The following is a 20,528-nucleotide window of genomic DNA, read 5'->3' on the forward strand; positions in this document are numbered from 1 at the left end:
TTCTTTTTAATTATAGAAAATGCATTTTTCTAAAATACATAAACTTTTGGGATTGATTGTGTAGCCAATACATCCTTAAACCCAATCAAGTGGAACGCGATAAGACAAACAGGACATCGTTCGTCAAATCCAATTTTATAATCGCACGATTCAACTTTTATTCACTGGATCGTCGATTACGAATGCCTCACACGATTCATCTCCTGTTCCGAGCTTTAGCGATTCCGACAGCATCCGGACTATCGGTACGCGTTACACGCGCGTGTTCGTACCGTTCGCGTGTGTGAAAATACGCGATTATATGAAGACGGGACATGCGGCCGTACGTGTCGCCGGAGAAAAAGAAGACCGCGAAGAAACAGGAAATCAGTGGAGCGGAAAGCCATCCTACCAGACGGCGCTTCCGGCCTCTCGGTCAACCCTTGGACGATCGGTATCGATAGTACCGAATCGAAGATTTATTTTCGATTGTAATTTCGTCTCAAAATGAATTTCAAAAATGAAGGAATTTTATCTGGAATGTACAATTCTTTTTTTTCTCTATGAATTCCAAATAAATACCAATTGAAGCAACCAATTGCATTTTTTGCACGATCGAATGATTAATTCAACAATCGAATGACCGGTCTTGTACAAAATGCTGGAAATACTCATCTTCAAATTCATGAAGCCAGAATAGAAATTCCTGAACTGCAGGTTCAAAATACGAGAAAACCTGAACGAAACAAAGGGTGTTTGTACTATGCATTGTACAATGGACGTGTCGCCAGAAGAACAGGCGACAAAATTTGCTTATGAATGCTGATATATATGGACGTTTTGTTCGACTGTTTTGAAGGACGCCCCGTTGATTCGCGAATCGCTAGGAAAAAAAAAATGCATGCGGATTCCGGCGTGCCGTTTCGGTGGACGCACGCGTCTCTCGGATTTCATAAAACTGCAATAGCCTGCGCGTTCACCAGTTCCCGAACGGCCTCTGCACATCCGCGAATGCTGCAAATGTGCGCCGTAAAGTTTACGAATCGACGCGATGCCGAGCAAGCCTGTTTAATCCTCTAAAAAATATAGAATATCAAGTGCTAATGTAATAGCAGCTGATAAAAGTAGCCACATTGCATTTTTTTTTTTTTATAAGGCAATATTCGCGTTTATGCTAATGGAAAATGCACGAGAATAAATTCTAAATTAGAATTTAATGACACTTACGTGAAAAGTGTTATAGACAATTTGAAACGAATTGCAGAACGGGAATTGCTGTTAATTTACGTTAACGGTTGATTTTACCGTGTGCAATCCCATGGCTGATGCAGCCATTCGTGCAAATCATACAAAGTGCATACAAAGAGCATAATAGTAGAAGGTAAGGGAAAGAGATCTGTACAACATAACGTGAGACACTCGACACAAAGAAAATTACTGTTCGTGATATAGGCCAGTGCTTGAACTTTCTCCTGCTCTGAGCTATTTACTCAGAGTGCGAAATTAAACAAGAATACCTTGAACTCTTCAATTCGCATTTAAACACTTACGATACCCTTTGATTCATGAATTCATGGGAACATATTTCAACAAATCTTTGATTATTATCGATGTAAAAAATTTTCTAAAGACCGTTCGACTTGTATGGCTCGAAATAAGAATTGTAATAAAAGAAGAATTGCGAATAAACATAAAATGTTCTCAACGACGTTTACGTAAACGTTTCACTCGACATGGGAAAGAAGCAATAACCGCGGTGGCAGGAAACAAACGGCGGCGTAAGTATCGATACGACAGCCGAGCCAATGCGAGTTACGACCGCGTTATAACATGTGAATGAAGCCGAGCAGCGAAACATGAAAGCGCACGCATAGAAACTTCATTCACGGGGGCTTCGGACAGAAAAACGTTGCTACTGTGTCGAATATAATCGCGCCAAGAGAACCTTCGAACGCTTGCTTCTTTGCGAAACGTATTTCTCATATGAAACGACGCTTTATGTATGAGAAAAATGAAAAATACCATTTCTTAAAAATAAATGTATACCCTTATGGTTTGTTACGAACTGTTTGCATGTTTAAGTTATAATTTATGTACAAGCTTTGTTTGGCTGCTGGCATGCCTCGGTGGATCGTAAGAAAATATTTTGTCAAGTGCGAGCGGTTGCAGTTTACAATAATCCTAAATTACCTAATCCCAGCCTACATAGTCTCCCGTTAGTTGCCATGGTTCGGCTTTGCAAACATTTTCGTTCATAAGCTCGAGGAAAGATTCACAAATCTATTCAAAACTTCCCGATAATGTATTCGCTAATTTTAAGAAATATCTTTTGTAATTCTATAACAAGTATTCATTCGAATGTCAATTGTAATTCTATAACAAGTATTCATTCGCATGTAATGTAAATTTAACAAATTTAATTGCTAACTAAAAAAAAACGCGAGAGAGACGATCAGCTTTTTCTTTAATTTAAGATTCACAGTACAGGGCTCACGTATGGTGTACGAACGTTTCGTAACTTTGAGATCGTAAAAAGTCGAATCGAAAACGTTAATTCCCTTTCGGATCACGGACGGGCATAAATCGTGGCCGTCGTAACACGCTAGGTAGTTTCTGTACGGAATCGCGAAATGCCCACGCCGTGCTCGAAACTCTGTCGCGAGTAACCGCACAAGATGGAACCGGGCATAAAGGAGAAAGAGAGAACCTCTTGAATGGTCCCGCAGTATGCAAACGCGCAGCTGAACGGCTGTGTGCTTAAACGGAAAGGTTTCACTCTTTCATGCGAACCATGTATAAAAATCTGTATATTGTCTTTAACAAGTATTAAAAATAAGAAGCAAGCTTATAAGAAATTCTGCTACAGTCGTATCTTCAGTTTTCAGGAATTATTAAGTTCATGTACTGATCGAAGAACTGTATGAGTAAAAAAATCGTACAAAGTTTTGAGCAATTGTTAAAGGAACGATTCGCAATCATTGTTCGCACAAACTGAACACTCATAAATCTTTATACATTTTACTTGGGAAGGAATTTCTTGATAAAGGAGACAATTACACGGTGCTCCAATTAAAGTTCTTTCACGAGCATAAAGGAGGGAGAGTGAATGAGACGCAGGTGAATAATATCGCGTATGAAAATCGCCCGGACCTACGCCACGTTTTTCACGAGGGCGACGATCGATCGGGACTTTCGCGACACCCCGTATGCGACGCCGGAGGCGATGCGTGGGTGAGCGTCTCGCGAGGGAGCAAGAGTCGTCTGGGCGAAGGGTGAACGCGAGAGAGACCCTGAACGCGTTGGATTCTTTGCCCAAAACAATCTCGGCGTTGAGTCAGAGCCCTGTTTGGAAAGTAGAACGGACGGGGCCTAGTTACCTCGACTATTTAAACCGTGAACGTGTCACGCGTGTAACCCTTTGCAGCGGTCCGACCGGTTTATAATTTATATCGAAAACGCCAGGGTTTCAGGAGAGAGTTCGAACCAGTGAAAGAAAGTTCGACGATCGAATCACGTTTACAATTTTTATCCACCATCTGTGATTGAGTTTTGTCAAGAAATTTTCAAAATGCAGTCAAATATTTTTATTAAAGCATCAGGAAAATCTCAGCGGAAGTGTCCAATTCACATTTTTGGAATCGACGGTAAAACACGATACGATATCAGAAGTTATCACAAGGAATCTTCAAACAAATATATCTTCGACGTTAAAGAGAAACGATCATGAATCGATACAAGGTAAAAGAGAATAGCTTCACAGCCTGACGAGGAACTTTTTAACCAAAGGAATTAAAAACAAAGTGAGATCGGGCAGATGGAAAAGATGAAAAAGAGTGGCAAGGGAATGAAAAAGATTAAACTATAGCCGCCGGTGTTAAAACGGCTACATAAATATTCATGGTTTTGCCGCGCAAAGAAACGCGAGGGTCGAAGAAACTACATATGTATAACCACGTATGTATATGGAATCGGGAAAACGAGGCGTGAGTGGTATGGAATTGAAATCGGAGCGTGGAGGGTAATGACGGTGAAAATGATGCGAGTATTAAAATGATTAATACGTCTGGGACGAAATTCATGGGGAGCGAACGAAGGAAACGAAACGATGAGAAATGCGCACAGGGTGGTGGACTAAATTCTAAGAACAATTCGGATTAATTTTTTAACTGATAAAAAACATGATTCCTTATAACTGTGACTCCGATCATTATCTAAAGAATGATTGATAGAAATTGGTTATCGATGTCAAATTTTTTTATTGCGCTGCCAATATCAAATCTTGATTGCCAATTCTTAAATTCTCATTGAGCAACGAATTGCCAGATAAAATATACTATCTAGTCTAGACTTTAAGAAAACATTTTATTTATATAACAAATGCATATCAGATTGCTCTTTAATTAACGAATACTTTTAATAGAAAATTCGTAATGTAATAATAAAATTATGGTTCGATCAACTTTCGTTCGAGTTCAAATGTTAACCTGATCCCTTATAAGATTTCAGTAGATATTCCAATATTGGAATTTCAGTCTCCGCCTACGCAAACATGGAGAATTTCAGATTTATACTTCGTCTCGCGGTTCGACAGTCGATATTTGCGTTTCTATATTGGATGGAAATCCTCGAAAATTCCGCGCACCTCCCGATAACCATTTCGCGGGCTCTCGTTTGCTCAAGGATAACTTACGCGTATTATTATCGGTATGATTCACCTCGGCGTATGTTACGTGTATCCAGATGCATCGTATGCAGATAAAGACCGACGAAATAAACGTGGCACCGAACACGGTAAATAGTTCATTGTTCGAGCTTACAGACAATCACGCGTCTGTCGAAATTCGTGCTACGTCCGACTCATAAATTGACAAAGCATTTGTCGATTTAATCCAATCGTTGGATCAACTCCAGTGTCAATGACCACCATCAATCATTGTATGAAATATTCTATCAAATATCGTATTAAGCATTGCAATAATAATTATTATATGAAACATCGAATCATAATTTTATAAAATTGCATTCATGATGCAAATGAATTAACGTTACATAATTATACAACAGGATTTAACGTGATCTACGAAATATATAATTAAACTAAAGAATAATGTTCAGAATAGTCCTTAAACCGTGTATGAAATAATTAATTTATACGTAGCATTGACGAGGTGCAGGTAAAACTTTCGGTATAGAATCGATAATAATCGGACGTAGATAACGAATAAATTGACCAGCGACAAACAGAGTTAAACGAGCTGTTAATTGCCACGCATGTAGATCAATGATACCATCATGTTCATATCTTTTTGAAGCATGCGTTTGATCCAAGCAAAGCGTTTCGAAACAAATTCCCTAATTATATATTCACAATATCTACAGACAATCAATATTAATTAGCAGAATAGATGTTTACGTAATGTTAAACATTTATGAATCTAACGAATGAAGTCAACGTTGAGATCTTTTTATTCTTCAAACATAACTTATGCATGCGTGCATTCTTTATATTTCTTGTACATCTAATTTATCATAAAATTTATACTGTTTCGCGCATTAATTTCACGAATGTATAAAAATGCTCAACCTATTAATTACGTAATGATATTCACTATTCTAAAATGAATTAGAAAACAAAAAGCGAAAAATGTAGACAACAGTCAGAGTTCAACGACTGAGTCAGTACACAAATGACGTTGATAGGGCAATCATCAAGATTATTATTGGACGGGACAGTCGCAACAAAACGTAGTAGGCAGATAGGTTGGCGAAAGTGCAAGGTTAAATCGAATAAAGATCTCGGCCTGGTGCACCAAATACAAACTAAATAGACGGCAATCGTTGCGCGCTTTCCTTGTGAAAAATGTCATTGCCACGCAACCAGCGAAGGCCGTTTGTCAAAGCGTGTACTCTGACAATTTGCAAACTATATATTCCCGTGACGTTATTCTTAGCGCGATGCTAATCAGTCGCAAATAATCAAGCGACGAAGAATCAATCTAGTGCTTCGGATGCTGATGGAATTTTTTAATATTCAATCATATGATTTGACAGTAATTTGATAAGTGCAATTAGAAAGATTTAATCAAAATAGCACATGAATGAAATAATAGAAGTAAATCCTGAATATTTCGTACACTTTTAAATATTACATACGAAACGTCTGCTTAAATTAATAATATCTGCATGATTTAATAAATGAAATTACATACCTTTATACGACGCAGTTGTGGGTCCTACTTGGAAGTCCTTGGCACTCTTTTTGCGAACACAGTCGTTGCAGCGTCTGTACAAAAAAGTGCACAAACTCACAAAAAGTACACAATCGCGCGGTTTCTAATCAGTATTACAATTAAATTCGACTATCGAATAAATCACTGACGAAACAGAGTTCCGTTTGGTCTTTCATTTCTATCAGACGATCGTCGCATGGTTTTTTAAGATTAGCGTCGTTTAGAAAAGATTGCCCGTGGAATTCAGTGCGATCACGGGACTATCGAAGAGACATGCGATTCACAATGGGAAAGCCGCGAAGGGCCACGAGACACAGAGGCTCAGTCACGGCTGGCCGGTCGGAGTACACGGAGTACACTGCAAGCCGAGCCACGCGACTCCAACTCGTAAGCGGGACCGCGCAAGATGGTCGTCGACGAGCCGACTCTTTCATTGGCTGCTCCTGTGCCGCTCTCAGGTATACCCTGATCCCATGTATACAAACGCGCACGCCGTTATCGCGTGGCACGGCGAAACGCTGAGGACTGATAACAGGCCGTGCGACCGTTTTACTATGCGAAACCTTTTTTTAGGATTCTAATGGCACTATGCAAAATTCTAATCATAAGTCACGAGGTATTAAATCGACGTACTATCGATTAGATGGAACTGAACGTCTTTTACTTGCGACTGAAACTCGATTGAAAGTTCGCATTTGATTTTGTTGTCCGGTTTCTATACTGTGAAAAATTCTATTTCTGGTTCGATATTCAATTAACATTTACCAATTAATTGGCTAGTTTGTTACTCGACGAGTACTACTTTCCAAATTGGAGGAAAGATTTCACGGTTCACTCGTTAAGTCTAAAACAAGTTACACTTTTATTCCTGGTTTCATTTCTTGGCAATAAACAGAGAAAAAGTTTTGATACATCCAGACTGAACGTCATATAAAATTCCCCGGCAAAACAATATTATCATCTCTAATTAGCGCGTTGGGTCGAAGGCGCACAATTAAAATCCACTTAGCGGAATCGAAATCAATCGGCGGCGGAATGAAAATTGGATTTTCATTTGGTAGGGGAGTTATTAACGAGCAGGCGAACGGAGGCATCCTCGGGGCCGATCGACCCTGCAAGGAATGCAGCTAACTGCAAATTTCCGGTGGATCCTAGATGAAATGAACGCGTACACATACGTGTACACACGGTTCGAGACGGGGACTCATTTTCCAATTCCCACTTCGTTCTGCCTTTCGTTCACGCCTCTTCTGAGGGCTCTATCGCGCTGAAGCAACGCGACCCTTTCCCTTCTATCGTATTGTCATGCTGTACGCGCGATTATGCAAATTTCTCTTGGCCGATCGGGCAAACGAGGAAACGCGTGTCTCAAATACGATAGCGCTTCATTCTTCCTAAACGTTGAATTTTTACAAAGAATTTTTCAAGCGTCCAGGGAATTTAAATCAATCAGGTAAATTTTCATAATACAGGATGAGTCGATAGGAAATTTCTACATACAATAACTTGTCATTTAATGATTTTATTAAAGAATATGTAGGAATTCATTATACGATGGAGATTATTAAAAATTTTGTCAGGCTTTCATGAAGCCAATGAATAATTCTAAATCATATTTCTGACTAAGTTCCTCTGTATGTATGAGCACAAGATCATGAACTCTAATAAAGAAAGAACATTGAGAAAGCTAGAAAATATGAATACCATTTTACTTAAAGATATCAATGATATTTGTTTAATGGGGAGGAGATTTTGCACTCGCCAGCAGTTGTTTACTGCAGAGTTATGCGAAGATCGTTAAACAGATTGCAAAAAGACGACAATCCGGGATAAGTACAGGAGTTTACATACGACTGTGGATACGCGCTTGCCGTATGCAGTGATTTGCAAACACAAACGCACGCTATCATCCGTTACCTGCGTTCGCACGTGTGTACAACTACCCGTGTTTGAAACGAGTCTAAAGAGGCTGGGCGTATATCAGGCGTTATCATGAATTGTAAACTTCGTATACCTTGTGCGTTGAAAATTTACTTTATGTATCGATTACGTGAAATCTGATATGGTACGTGTTATGCAAATTAAATCGATGACTATTTTTATATCAAACTTTCGACAAATGCTTTAAATAAAAGTTGTAAGTATTACCTGCAAAAAAGTCGTATACAATTTTCTTCAATCTCGAATTAAATTGTATTTCAATAATTAAATGTATGGATTAATAAATATTGAAATAAGGAAAATCTGATTTAATTCTGATTAATAAATGAATGGAAATTTTGGCATTTTTATTTGGCGATCCTTGACTAGATGACCGAATGACCAATACTGAGGGTGGCTACTATAAGTCAGTGGTCACTCGCTTTAAGATCACACGAGTAACTATGGACGATTAATGGAAATGGCCAAATTCTGATTAATAAATTAATAGACACGAATCTTAGAATTTTTATTTCGCGATCCACTGCCTGAGTCTCGAACGTAGTCACCTCCACGCGGTGAGACTTGGGTTGGTAGCGTTTGCGAAGAGTAGACTTTGTAAACGGTACCAAGCGAAGAACTACGATCTAGTTTAAGAATCTCTCATAAATTGTATATTGATTACTAAATTCTGATGAATAAATAAATGAAAACGAACTTTGGTATTTTTATTTCACGATCCTTGACCAATGACCAATTTTGGAGATCGGAAATTATCACTTCTTTCTTTCAATAGTTCGTGCTGGACTGTTCACTTTGACGTTGACTAATCAGTAATAAACTTTTTAATAAATACTTAAATTCTTATCGCTTCAATCTGTTTGACAACCGAATGACATTTGTACTAAAATAAAGTCGATGAGAATAAAAATAGAAGAATATAATTGTGCATATAGCCGAGACAATCCTATTCATATTGTGTACGTGAAAAGTGATGAAACGATAGTTACATCCTATTAAATTGTTCCTAGCGTTGGCAACAATCGTGACAAAGACAAACGCGGTACATAAACGCGCATAAATGACAGAGATTCCTCCAATTCGAGACTAAATACAGGGTTAAGTTCCGATCTAGCACGCAACCGGATACACGAGCGATTCGCCAAACAATGCTTTCAGGAAAAAAGAGCGGAACAATGGGGAACAATAACAGGCAGTGCGTGCAATATACGTTCACGCGAAGGGAAGCTTCGGTCAATATCCATTGCATCAAAACCTTCGAGGACCTCTCAGATAGTTTCATTTCTTCACTTTCTTTCAACGAATATCAGAAGAATTCTTTATATAATTCATGAATTAATTAGAGTGATATCAATTGTATTAGAAAGAATGTTGCGATCAATCTCGTTGCTTAGTGTCAAGAACCACGTGTTCGCTTTTATTCCGCGTAGTCCGTCTGCAATTTGTGTACGAGTTTGAGGAAACACGGTTCTTTTATGCCCCTCGGTAACAAAAGCCATTTCGTACAAAGCCGTACACGCGACGTGAAAGTACCGTGAAAACGAATCGAATGCTCGATGGTATTTATTATGCCCGAGTTTTATACGCATGTAAAGAATTTAACGAGTATTCTTTTTGGTGGTAAGCAAGAGATCTCAATTTCTTTCACTCTCGAAATTCCACTGTGAATTAATGTTTTAATATCTTCTGATTACAACTACGTATCCTCATTCTACTTATAGAATTATCCATTTTGCCTCGGTTTGGTATAAAAACGAAGTGATATGTCGATATACGTCAGGTTCCTGTTTGGCTAATTTGAAATTCAGATGAATGCTATTTAGTAAAAACGAAATATGATAAAAAGAAGAGAACGTCAGATGATCTAATCTGCATAAATCTGAACGTGGCCATAAGGATACGCTAACTTTTTTACCGTTACCTGATGGAAATTATCATTCCGTGCACCTATAAATATTATCGAGGTGATGGACCAAACTGGTTTTAGGTGGGTATTTGGTGCAGGACACAAAAACATGGCTGTGGTCCAGCACAGCTGCACGATCAACCGGTTTTACTGATCACAGCCTAACAGAATATGTATGATCACCGTAGTAAAACGTAATAAGCATTGTTGGACAAGTAAGCAGCGATTGCATCAAAATGATACGCATCGAAAAACTTCTCTTACATCATACTCCCAGTTATTTGAATATTACATCCTCCCGGACTTCCCCGACTTGAATGATTATTTAAAAAATACCTTTCTCCTTGGCTTCCCTATTTTTTATTCTATTTTTATGTAATTGAATGATGTTAAAAGTTTTTACTTTTAATATTTAAATTGCAATTGCGCAATGATCTGTGGATCGGAGAGAGTATTTTTGGAAAAAGGACATGGCGAGAATCAGCGGCGCTACTGACTAATAGCGTGGTTTTTAAATAGAATGGGGATCGGGGAATGAATGCGTCATTGATGATACCATAAATGCACGTACCTAAGCGGGTACGCTTGCGTAGAGCAAACTCATTGTAGTAGTAGTATAGGGAAACGTGATCAGCTGTCGGTCACAAATAAATCATTGTACATGCGCTCCGTCACGCGGAATCGCCAAGTTCGACACTCAACGCATTCTGTAAAATTTTGCATATATAAAACTATTTTTTCTTAAATACTTTCGACATGGTACGTATATAAGAATTGATTTAACGGAGGTTAAATTCTAACCTGTCTTTCCTCGTCGCAGCAAGATCCAAATGAGGATACACAGTGGAATGACATTCTTAGGAGTAAAGGGATTATACCCGAGAAACCGAAGGAAGTTACAGAAGATCAGATAGTGGATATTCTCGAGAATACCATAAACGAGAAAACTGGGCGAAGTATTTAAATTCTTCCTTTGTTTATTTTATATAAATATTGTAATTAAATGTTAAACATGAATACTTTTTATTTCCTGCAGCTACTGACGATTTTGAGGGAAAAACATTGGATGAGTTGGACGAATTAGAAGATGAAGAGGATGAAAAAGTTCTATTTGAGTATAGACAGAAGAGAATAGCAGAAATGAAAGAATTAGCTAGCAAATCTAAGTATGGTGAAGTTAAAGAAATATCTGCTGAGGATTATGTTCAAGAAGTGAACAACGCTGGAGAAGATATTTGGGTTGTTCTCCATTTATACAAAGCTGGGTAAATCTCTTCAAATAAAACTATATCTATTAAGTACAATTTATATACTGATCTAATATCATTTTTCAGCATCCCACTATGTACGTTGATAAACCAGTACTTAGCTACCTTGGCAAGGAAATTTCCTACAACCAAATTCTTGAAAAGTATTTCTACTACTTGTATCCCAGGATGGCCAGACAAGAATCTTCCTACAATATTTATCTACCGTAATGGAAGTATGGTGAAACAAATCATTGGGGCAATTGAATTAAGAGGCATGAAGCTAACTGAAGCAGGTACGATGGATTAATTAAATGAAGGATTTATTCTGATCCATTAGATCTACATGAAGTGTTATTTTTTATAGAATTGGAGTGGATGTTGGGACAAGTGGAAGCAGTACCGACAAAAATTATGGAAGATCCAAAGCCAAAAGTGAAGGACGTATTGTTTTCTACATTAAGGCAAGGAACTGATGATTTGGCTGACAGCAATGATTGGTAAATTTCCATACATTAAGTATTAACCCAAGTTGGAACGAAATTACAGCACAAAATGTGTTTCATTTATTTTATTGCTGTCCACTTATCATTTTTTGTTACTCTTAATTTTTACCATTGATAATAATACCAAAATAAAATATTTTATCACGTTATTGGTTTGCGAAATATGATTTACATCCCCCCTTTATATTTTGATAAACAAATGAAGTTATTTTTAAAAAAATTAAAACACCGAGTACAGATACGAAGGTATTCTACAAATTAACGATGGGGCTCGTATGAGACTTGGGACTTAGTATGGATGTTTACGTTATGTTCAAGGACTCCTCAGGTTTCGTTTCTTTATCAGCTATATACGTGCCCTGTATTTGCTTCACAGAGCAGTCTGCTTTCTGTCGTCGTCGACGATTCTAGTAATTCGTAGTTAACTAACTATCCTGTGAACTCGTGAGAAAATAAATGTAATTCCGAATTTAAAAATTGCACCGCGATTTTCTATCTTAATTCCATGGTTGGCATTCTTCCGTTGCAACGTAGCGTAAGCGTGGCAAACAAATGCTACACGTTCATCGAACTACGTCAACAAGGCTAGGTAAGCTTTGTTTACGACCGGCTTTTTTATCTTACTTGTACTTTTGCGTAATTGTTTGAAGTACATTATGCACTAGCATCGATGCATGTGATATTTTTCTTTTCTTCGATAGTCTGAGCATCATTGCACTTTATCTCTTTTTTGCTATTATAATAATATGATCCATGGAATAAATTGTTAAATGTTTTTTAATTGTCTTTAATCTTTTATATTTGTGCTTCTATATGTTTTTTATTTTTTTCCCCTTTTTGTAGCTATGATAAAAATTCCAGTGCATGTAAGCATATAAAATTCGAGTATCTGTTGAAGTCTGGAGACCCTGGCTAGAAACAATTGAAGCGACAATTAATTTCATTGTTGCGACATGCAGTATGACAAAAGAATGGATATTTACTCAACGGTGTCGATAGAAGACTGCGTCTGGAAAGAACTGGACGAGGTGTATCGATTAAATGCTTATCTAAATCTGAATTTTAATTACTGTGCATCAGTATTCAAGAAAGCATTGCGTAAAGTTCCTAACATTTTGAAGAATAGTACAAAATTACACAGAATGAGTAGGACGAAAGAAATTCGTGGTGAAAATCACGCATACGATGCGTCAGAACAGGCTGCTGAAAATTCTATTGTCAAACAGGAAAATAAAATTCAGCTGAGAAGATCTACACGCAGGAAACAGCAGTTGCTTCCTCTGCAAATAGTTACTCATTCTAATGGGTGGAGGAAAAAGTCGAATAGACGTTCGAATAAATCAAGGAAGCGAAGGACGACGATAAGGCACAATTCCGAAGGAGAAACATCCGTAGTTGTCAAGGAACCTAAAATAGAGTATTATGATCTAACAACAGATTTAAGTCCTGACTGTCAAAAAATAGAGTGTTACGATTTAACAACAGATTTAAGTCCTGACTGTCCAAAAATAGAATGTTATGATCTAACAACAGATCTAAGTCCTGATTGTCCAAAAATAGGGTGTTATAATGTAACAACAGATTCAAGTCCTGACTGTCCAAAAATAGAGTGTTACGATGTAACAACAGATTTCAGTTCTGACTGTCCAAAAATAGAGTGTTACGATGTAACAACAGATTTCAATCCTGACTGTCCAACCCCATCACTTTTACAAGAAATCGACGCAAGGGTCTTGAAAGACTCGATTGATTTCACGAGCAATGAGATATTCAATACGTTTCATTATGAGTTCTTTGATAATAATTTAAATTCAACCATGGAGATGATTCCTGTTGAAGTAGATTCTTCATATAATATCTGTGATAGTTCTGGAGTGGACATAAACGACAATGAATGTAAATTATATCAGGTGGTAGACGATGAGAATAAAGAAAGTATTTCAGCAGACAAATCAAACGACAATGAATGTAATTCATATCAGTCGGCAGATGATGAGAATAAAGAAAGTATTTCAGCAGACAAATCAAACGACAATGAATGTAATGTATATCAGGCGGCAGATGATGAGGATAAACAAAGTATTTCAACAGATAAACCAAACGACAATGAATGTAATGCATATCAGACGGCAGATGATGAGAATAAAGAAAGTATTTCAGCAGATAAATCAATAAGCTCAGAATATTTAGGCATAGATAGTGACTTTCACTGTAATTCTTGTCCTGAGAACTGTGTTCTAAACACGATTGAACATGAGATGGATGATCTCAAAGAGGATTTAGAAGTAGAAACACTAGAATCTGTTGATGAAGATTCTTATGTGAATAATATCAATGAGGAGACTTCCATAAATCTAACAGTAGAAAAAGGAGATTTTTTGTTTACAGACATTAATTCGACATTAATAACACTCATAGACTCGACTGGGGAAGTTGCGGAGGGTACAATGTTTGATGCAGTTCCCATGGATCAACCAACCATAAACCAAGGTAAGTCTGTTGATCTATGTATGCACGAGGAAACACAGAGCTTGAGCTTGAATGTCTTTGCAGGAGAGAATTCGATTTGCGATAGCTGTGGCATGCTTTCCAGCCAAATAGATAACTTTAATGAACATTTAGAGGCTTGTCGCGCCAATAAACCTTACAAATGCGAGATATGTATGAGACCGTACAGGTAAATACAATTGAAGCGCGAATGTTTTGAAAGAAAGAAATTATCAAGATCACGATTCGTTTCAGATATAAATCGTCCCTGTATAAACATATAAGGGTAAAGCATTACCACCCGATTAATGATGGTTCAGATTTGTATACTTGCAAAGTGTGCAACAAAGTTTATTGCAAATTTGGCCATTTCTTAACTCATATAGCCATACATGAAGAGTATTTCTAAAATAGTTTTCGTGCTTCACGCAAAACAAGTTGTATTACCAGTATTATCGTTCTTCATTTTTTTAACCGTCTAATGAGGCTGATTTCCTTATAAGCATTATTATTTCACTAATATATAATTTCCAGTAGAAGATAAATATTATATTTCTATTGTCATTTGTTCGTAACGTATATGTTGACTAATTTGTTATATATTTTATTTTTGACTAGTTTACGTTTGTTATAAGTATTTTTTTTATTTATATTGACCATAGTATTACTTTTAATTACTCTCCATTGCTCTTCGATTTGATGAAACATTTTTATTTTCTGAGTAGATAAAACAAAAGCCCCGTTTTCGTTTTAATATTAATACTTTTGTGTAATTGCACAGCGCTTCATATTTTCTGCACTTTATTAAAAACCAACATGTAATAAATTGCACTTCAGTGAATCGATACGCACTGTACAATTTCTGAATAGTTTCAATGTGAAAAAAACTCACTCGCAAAATGTTTGTGTAAATGGAATAATAAATTGAATTTCATTACCTTAAACGATTGTACCATTACTTACTCCATGAAAAACATAAATTTAAACAATTACGTTCTCTACGATAAAAAAACAAGCTGGTGAAACAAGTGGCTTTTGTTTCTGCCTTAACGGGGATAATTAGAAGAATGTCAACTTGTTTTTACGGCGACAGTTTTCGAGGTAATCTCAGCGAGACACTGTACCTTTCGCTTTGATGTATGAGAATTTTTATGCGAGTGAACACGCGGATATGGTCGTAACAGTCGGTTCCATTATTAGCTTTCACGGTGAGAGTGTTGCCGTGTACACCATTAAAAAGGGAAAAGGTGAGTATTACAATAAACCCAATGGTCTGTTTCGAGGCAGGGAAGCATTTTATCGGGAGACCGCAAACTGGCTTGTTTTATGCCCCACTGATTTATCCCGATTGCGCGAACAAAGCGTTTTATAATTCCAATAACGATTTCTCTGACATAAGAGTTGTATAATTTGAGAAATATGTCAATGTGTCTTGTTAGAATTGGTAGGAATTGCAAATAAAATAAAAATTCAGTCAATCCTGCGCGGATTAATGATTCGAACGATTTACGCCTCAAGTGAAAAATTTTGTCGTGCACACCGAGAATTGATTGACGATTTTATAGTCTCAAAGTTTTTTCACGGACCTGTACGTTTTCTACTTATCTATTTTACTACCATCGTTGTCGACGAATTCCTTAATGATTACTACTGTTAACCAATATAGATTGTTAATTTTATCCCGCTGATTAACGTGCTGACATTTTCTTTGGAGAATAAACGGAAATGTTAAAGGTCTACTGGTAAAACTATTTATGCAAGTATTTTTCAGTTGATGGAAATGTTAAATCTTGAACAGAACGCCATTTCCGATATCACAAGTCTAATGTCAGTGCCTTTTAAATGGCATTTCATTTATGTCACGCAAGCTAAATGATTAAAAGTCTTACCTTGATTCCATGCTAAGCGGTTTTTCCTTCGTTTTTCACTCGTTTCAACTTATTATTTACACTATTAAACCGAATATTGATCGCATATATCAGGAAACACTTTAGCTCGACGCAACGCGAGCTGCAATCTTCGATCGAAAGTGAATCGAGCGCATATCGATACATTCGATAGACGGAGCGCGACTTCACATCATTGACCCCGGCGAATTGACAACGGCCTGCAACGACAACACTTGCGTTATTTAAGTAAAGTAAGAGGAAAAATTCATTTCTCATTGTATTATAACCTTTCAATTGATCTATCTATTACTCTATCTCGGTTACACATTTGTAATATCAATCAAAAAAAGAAAGAGTAGAAATTATGAATGTATTAAGATTAGCCCTTCGTATTCAGTCTAAATACACGGAGACATACTTTAAGATACAAAGTGAACCGTTATCAATAATAGCTCTATTCAATCTTCAGTAATTAATACGACAAATATTGACGATATGAAAATGATAATATTTTTTGCAACGCTGAGTATGAACTACTTTAGAGTTTAACAAAGAGGCATAAGAATATGACAAATACAATACATACGTTGCTTGGTGCATTGCAGATTAACAGGAGATACAATTGAGAATAGAAAACGCAGATTGTCAGTGAAGTTCGTTAACAAAATGAGAAGCGAATGAACCCGTGACGCAGTATCGAGAGGCCGGTTGACGAAAAGTAATGAACCGAGGTGGCGCCCCTTACGGTCAAAATTCGAACGAAAGCTCGCGCCGGAACCGCGCAGATCGTCCTCAGTAGTTGCCCAGACGCTGTCACGGGCGTAGCTGGATGCTGGATTGTATCTCTCTCTCGTGCGCGCGCGTGCCGCAGGGAGGTGCTTCCTTTTCTTCTTCCTCTTCCTCCTAACCTCGTCCTGGCCGTCGCGTCGCCTCGTTGGACCCGAAAAAACGATTTTTCCACGGGTACATATTTATCCGGTCGACGCCGCAATGACAACGCGCGGCATGGTGATCGGTGCACCATCGTAACGAGAGAGAAGAAAAGGTGCCGGGGAAAAGGGGTCTCTCCTGCCGGTCGGAGAGAGAGAGAGAGAGAAACAGAGAAACAGAGAGATAGAGCCAAGGGGTGAGTGAAAGAGACCGGTTAAAATTGGCAGACAAAGATGGTGAGGGAGTAATAGACAAAGTATTAAAAGGAATTACGAGGTGAAGAGATTCGGAAGATTCGCTGTCCGGGCAGGGGTCGAAGATGTGCTGAAGTGTGTTCTCTGTGTGTATATATATGGTGCAGTGCGGTGCTGTGCGGTGGAGAGAGAGAATGGCGTGGTCGGATTTCGCGTGCACCTCGCCGTGACGTGGAAAGGTAAGCTCCCACTGTTAACCTTTTTCTTACGTTTAAACGCAGGGGTTAATCGGCTATCGAATGAGGAAACTCGATCACCGGTTGCCGCCGACGCCGATAATTGGCTTCGATTCGATTCGAACGATGATCCGTCCGTCGGTCAGTCGCCGGTACACCGCGTGCGCCTCCGTCTGACTCGTCATTTACTAGACTACTGTGGTACCTCGTATGCATGCCGGAGCGCGCCGTTCTCTGACTACTTTAAGCCCTGACATTAATATCATTTACGATTTTCAAGAAACACTGGTTACGGTGGTTAAAGAGTATAACGTGAAATCTTTGCACTCGGACCTTGGCATGAACATTTATCAATATGAGTATGAAACGTTACGTTAGGTTTGTATTTTGAATATTTCATTTCTCCCTTTTCGTTCTCCGATGAAAACACGATTTATTCATTGTTACAGCGCTATGTAATTGCACTGAAAAAGAATACATTACAAGAATTTTTACATGGAAAAAAAGCTCTTTGAACACGCATTACAATTTCTAAGCTGCTCTCACGCGTCATTTCTTCTTTTATATCAAACATTCTGATTTTCGCTTTGAATGCCCGGTTGTAGAATATCGTGGTTGCATAATTAAAAATTACCGAATGAGGGATGAAAATATAATATATGAGTAATTTTATGCGACCTAATTACACGCTATAACGGAGCGAATTACATTTTGTTGCTACGTTAAATTACAAAGCTTTTTTGCATTAATGAGCTCTAAAAGTAAAACCATTTCATAGTACAATATCAGAGTTATAGGTATATTTAGAGTTCGATCAGACATCGTTAATGGATTTTCGCTTTTTCGCGTTCAGTTCTTTCGTTGAATTTCGAAATTGTTAATTAGAAGTTCAACCTTTGTACGTAACGCACGGTACATAGTCGATATTGAAATTTTTCCGCACGGGTGTACGTTGAATTTCCATTTTAGTTGAACAAGGTGGAAGGTAGAAAGTTGTTTCGACGATCCACGTGCCGTGTAACTCGATCCCGCATGACTCATACCGTGAAGTGCTTCGCGATATTAAAGCTATCATAATGTTCGTACTACTTGCCAGAGCTCCGAAAATACAGAAACCGTGAGAGCTAAGCTCTTAGCTTTGTACTTCCGATTTCAAGTATGCCTCTTCAATTAAAATCTATATTTCATATTTCATACTCCATAAAATTGTAATATACTCTACGTATGCCAGTGCAAGTATTAAATTCATCGTAATATACTGTAGCTCAATAGTTCTGAAGCTGCAGTCGTACGCTTCCCAATGGTCCATATTAGATGCTATGAAGCAAAATAAGAGACACTGGGGGTAGGAAAAAATGTTTAATAAATAGTTAGGGACCGAGGAACGCGAAGATGAATCATGGGGTGGCAACGTCTGTCCCTGGGACAAGTTTTAAAACGTTTCGTCAGCAGTCCCCCCGGTAATTCCGTTAGAGACGTCAACACGATGATACTCGGACGCGTTCTAAACTCGCCGGGCTTTAACGCCCTAACTGCGTTATCACCGCGCCCGGGCTAGTCGTTTGTGACGTTGATAAGCACGTGTCAGGCATACGTTGCGGCGCCGAAACGGGAAGCTTGTTAGACAGAACGTCGTGAACGTTTCAAAGCGGCTACTCTGTGCTCTCAGTTCAAAATTGCGTGCCCCTTGGGAGATCGAATGTTCTCTGCGGAATTAAACTGAACTTCGACTGAGTCGTTTACATGGATTTGCAGTAACTTCCACGTAATTGCGCGGTATACGCGGGTTCTCTTAGTAATTTACAGAGTGTTTTCATTATTTCGAAGTGAAACCTCACACTGTATTCGAGTAGTAAGTTAAATCTAAATTGCTGTGTCCTCAGATGTTTTACATTTCTCATTTAACAGTACGGAAATATACTTTCATTTAAAGAAAAAGCCTTTTCTGATTGCATAATCAATCTGTTTCTTCTACTTACAACAATTTTCTTACGCTATCGCCAACACGGATACCTCCGATAGGTGTATCGTAAAGTTATTTATGTGGTGAAAGTTTGTTCTCAATATACTCATAACATCGGCGTAAACTTTTTTTCGAACTTTGTTCTACGTGGGGTTGTATCGAAGGCAGGAGGAAACAGTTTCGAATTCTATTTTAACACCGCCAAGAAGGATGTATTTTAAAAAGTTTAAAATTGTTGCTGACCTTCGATATCCAGCATACGTTAAACATAATTCAATTATATGTACCTTGGGTAGACCGTAGAAAATCAAAGGCGAAGAAGTTTCGCTTTTGCCAAGCTACTGCGACTCATTTAGATGTTTATCTTATGCTCGACGCATGATCTCTCTGTCTCTTTTGCATGTCCTATCTTCCGGCAAAAAGTAACATCAAATTAGAGAAATAAATAGAAGAAACGTGTATGTATGTAGATGAGACTCGCGAGGCTCGCGTGGAATTGTAAATAATAGTTGTGTTTCATACATCCTAATCGATTACATGCATCCCTTATTTCGATGTCAGGCAAGATCTTATGAAATCACGATAAACAACTGCAATTCGAGTTAACAGGCAGGAAACGTATGGCACACAGGTGCAACTGTATAACTTGCCTGATAAATGGCTGGAAATGAAAGTCACACGTTGTCAGAGTTGGAACGCAACGAGTACAGTTGAACCAGCGCAGTCGAAATCAAAACTGGCTTGCGTCACACGTCGGAATTCTCGTTGCCTGCATCGGTTTAATCGCGAGATTTATCGGCGGATCGGCCGTGGATTAAATAAAATCGGGATCCCATTTCGTCCGCGGAGAAAATTGCCAGCGATCGAAAAAAATGGACCCGGGCGCGACGCCCGCTTTCTGTTATCTCGTTTTCGCTTTTCCACTTTCGAATTCGATCAACCATGCCCATGTTCCTGTCCTTTCAGAGCTATTGCGTCCTGAAACTATTCGGGACCGAAGTTTCGCGCTTTGGAGAATCG

The 20,528-nt window shown here is 38.2% G+C and overlaps 4 protein-coding genes across 5 annotated transcripts in view; 3 read left to right on the plus strand and 1 right to left on the minus strand.

Moving 5' to 3' along the window:
- ec (ubiquitin specific peptidase echinus) overlaps positions 1-6,558 on the minus strand; it is a 63,519-nt gene extending 56,961 nt beyond the window's left edge. The window contains exon 1 of the mRNA XM_018022923.2: positions 6,189-6,558. The gene's annotated coding sequence lies outside the window, so the exon portion shown is untranslated. The remainder of the gene's footprint in view (positions 1-6,188) is intronic.
- Positions 6,559-10,648: 4,090 nt separating this feature from the next.
- Positions 10,649-11,958, plus strand: viaf (viral IAP-associated factor). The gene is made up of 5 exons (XM_018022258.2): positions 10,649-10,815; positions 10,877-11,012; positions 11,093-11,321; positions 11,391-11,599; positions 11,671-11,958. The coding sequence occupies exons 1-5, from the start codon at positions 10,813-10,815 to the stop codon at positions 11,805-11,807; spliced, it is 714 nt and encodes a 237-aa protein (XP_017877747.1). The 5' UTR covers positions 10,649-10,812; the 3' UTR covers positions 11,808-11,958.
- An 84-nt stretch (positions 11,959-12,042) lies between these two features.
- LOC108623631 (uncharacterized) lies at positions 12,043-15,228 on the plus strand. Of its 2 annotated transcripts, none has more exons than XM_018022286.2 (3): positions 12,043-14,299; positions 14,363-14,486; positions 14,552-15,228. In XM_018022286.2, the coding sequence occupies exons 1-3, from the start codon at positions 12,763-12,765 to the stop codon at positions 14,703-14,705; spliced, it is 1,815 nt and encodes a 604-aa protein (XP_017877775.2). In that variant the 5' UTR covers positions 12,043-12,762; the 3' UTR covers positions 14,706-15,228. The 2 variants fall into 2 exon arrangements, with proteins under 2 accessions (XP_017877775.2, XP_017877764.2); XM_018022275.2 differs by having other exon boundaries at positions 12,043-12,398; positions 12,653-14,486.
- Positions 15,229-16,816: 1,588 nt separating this feature from the next.
- Task6 (TWIK-related acid-sensitive K[+] channel 6) overlaps positions 16,817-20,528 on the plus strand; it is an 80,192-nt gene continuing 76,480 nt past the window's right edge. The window contains exon 1 of the mRNA XM_018023033.2: positions 16,817-17,548. The gene's annotated coding sequence lies outside the window, so the exon portion shown is untranslated. The remainder of the gene's footprint in view (positions 17,549-20,528) is intronic.

Source organism: Ceratina calcarata, unplaced genomic scaffold (genome assembly GCF_001652005.2).
Source record: "Ceratina calcarata isolate Rehan_Ccalc_2016 unplaced genomic scaffold, ASM165200v1 scaffold115.2, whole genome shotgun sequence".
Classification (NCBI taxonomy): Eukaryota; Metazoa; Arthropoda; class Insecta; order Hymenoptera; family Apidae; genus Ceratina; species Ceratina calcarata.

Excerpts from the sequence above, each read along its gene's own strand:
- LOC108623631 (XM_018022275.2), top strand. The coding sequence starts at position 12,763 with ATGCAGTATGACAAAAGAATGGATATTTACTCAACGGTGTCGATAGAA. Across the intron at positions 14,487-14,551 it reads ATATGTATGAGACCGTACAG|ATATAAATCGTCCCTGTATA; the intron begins GTAAATACAATT and ends GATTCGTTTCAG.
- viaf (XM_018022258.2), top strand. Across the intron at positions 11,013-11,092 it reads AAACGAGAAAACTGGGCGAA|CTACTGACGATTTTGAGGGA; the intron begins GTATTTAAATTC and ends TATTTCCTGCAG. Across the intron at positions 11,600-11,670 it reads CATGAAGCTAACTGAAGCAG|AATTGGAGTGGATGTTGGGA; the intron begins GTACGATGGATT and ends TATTTTTTATAG.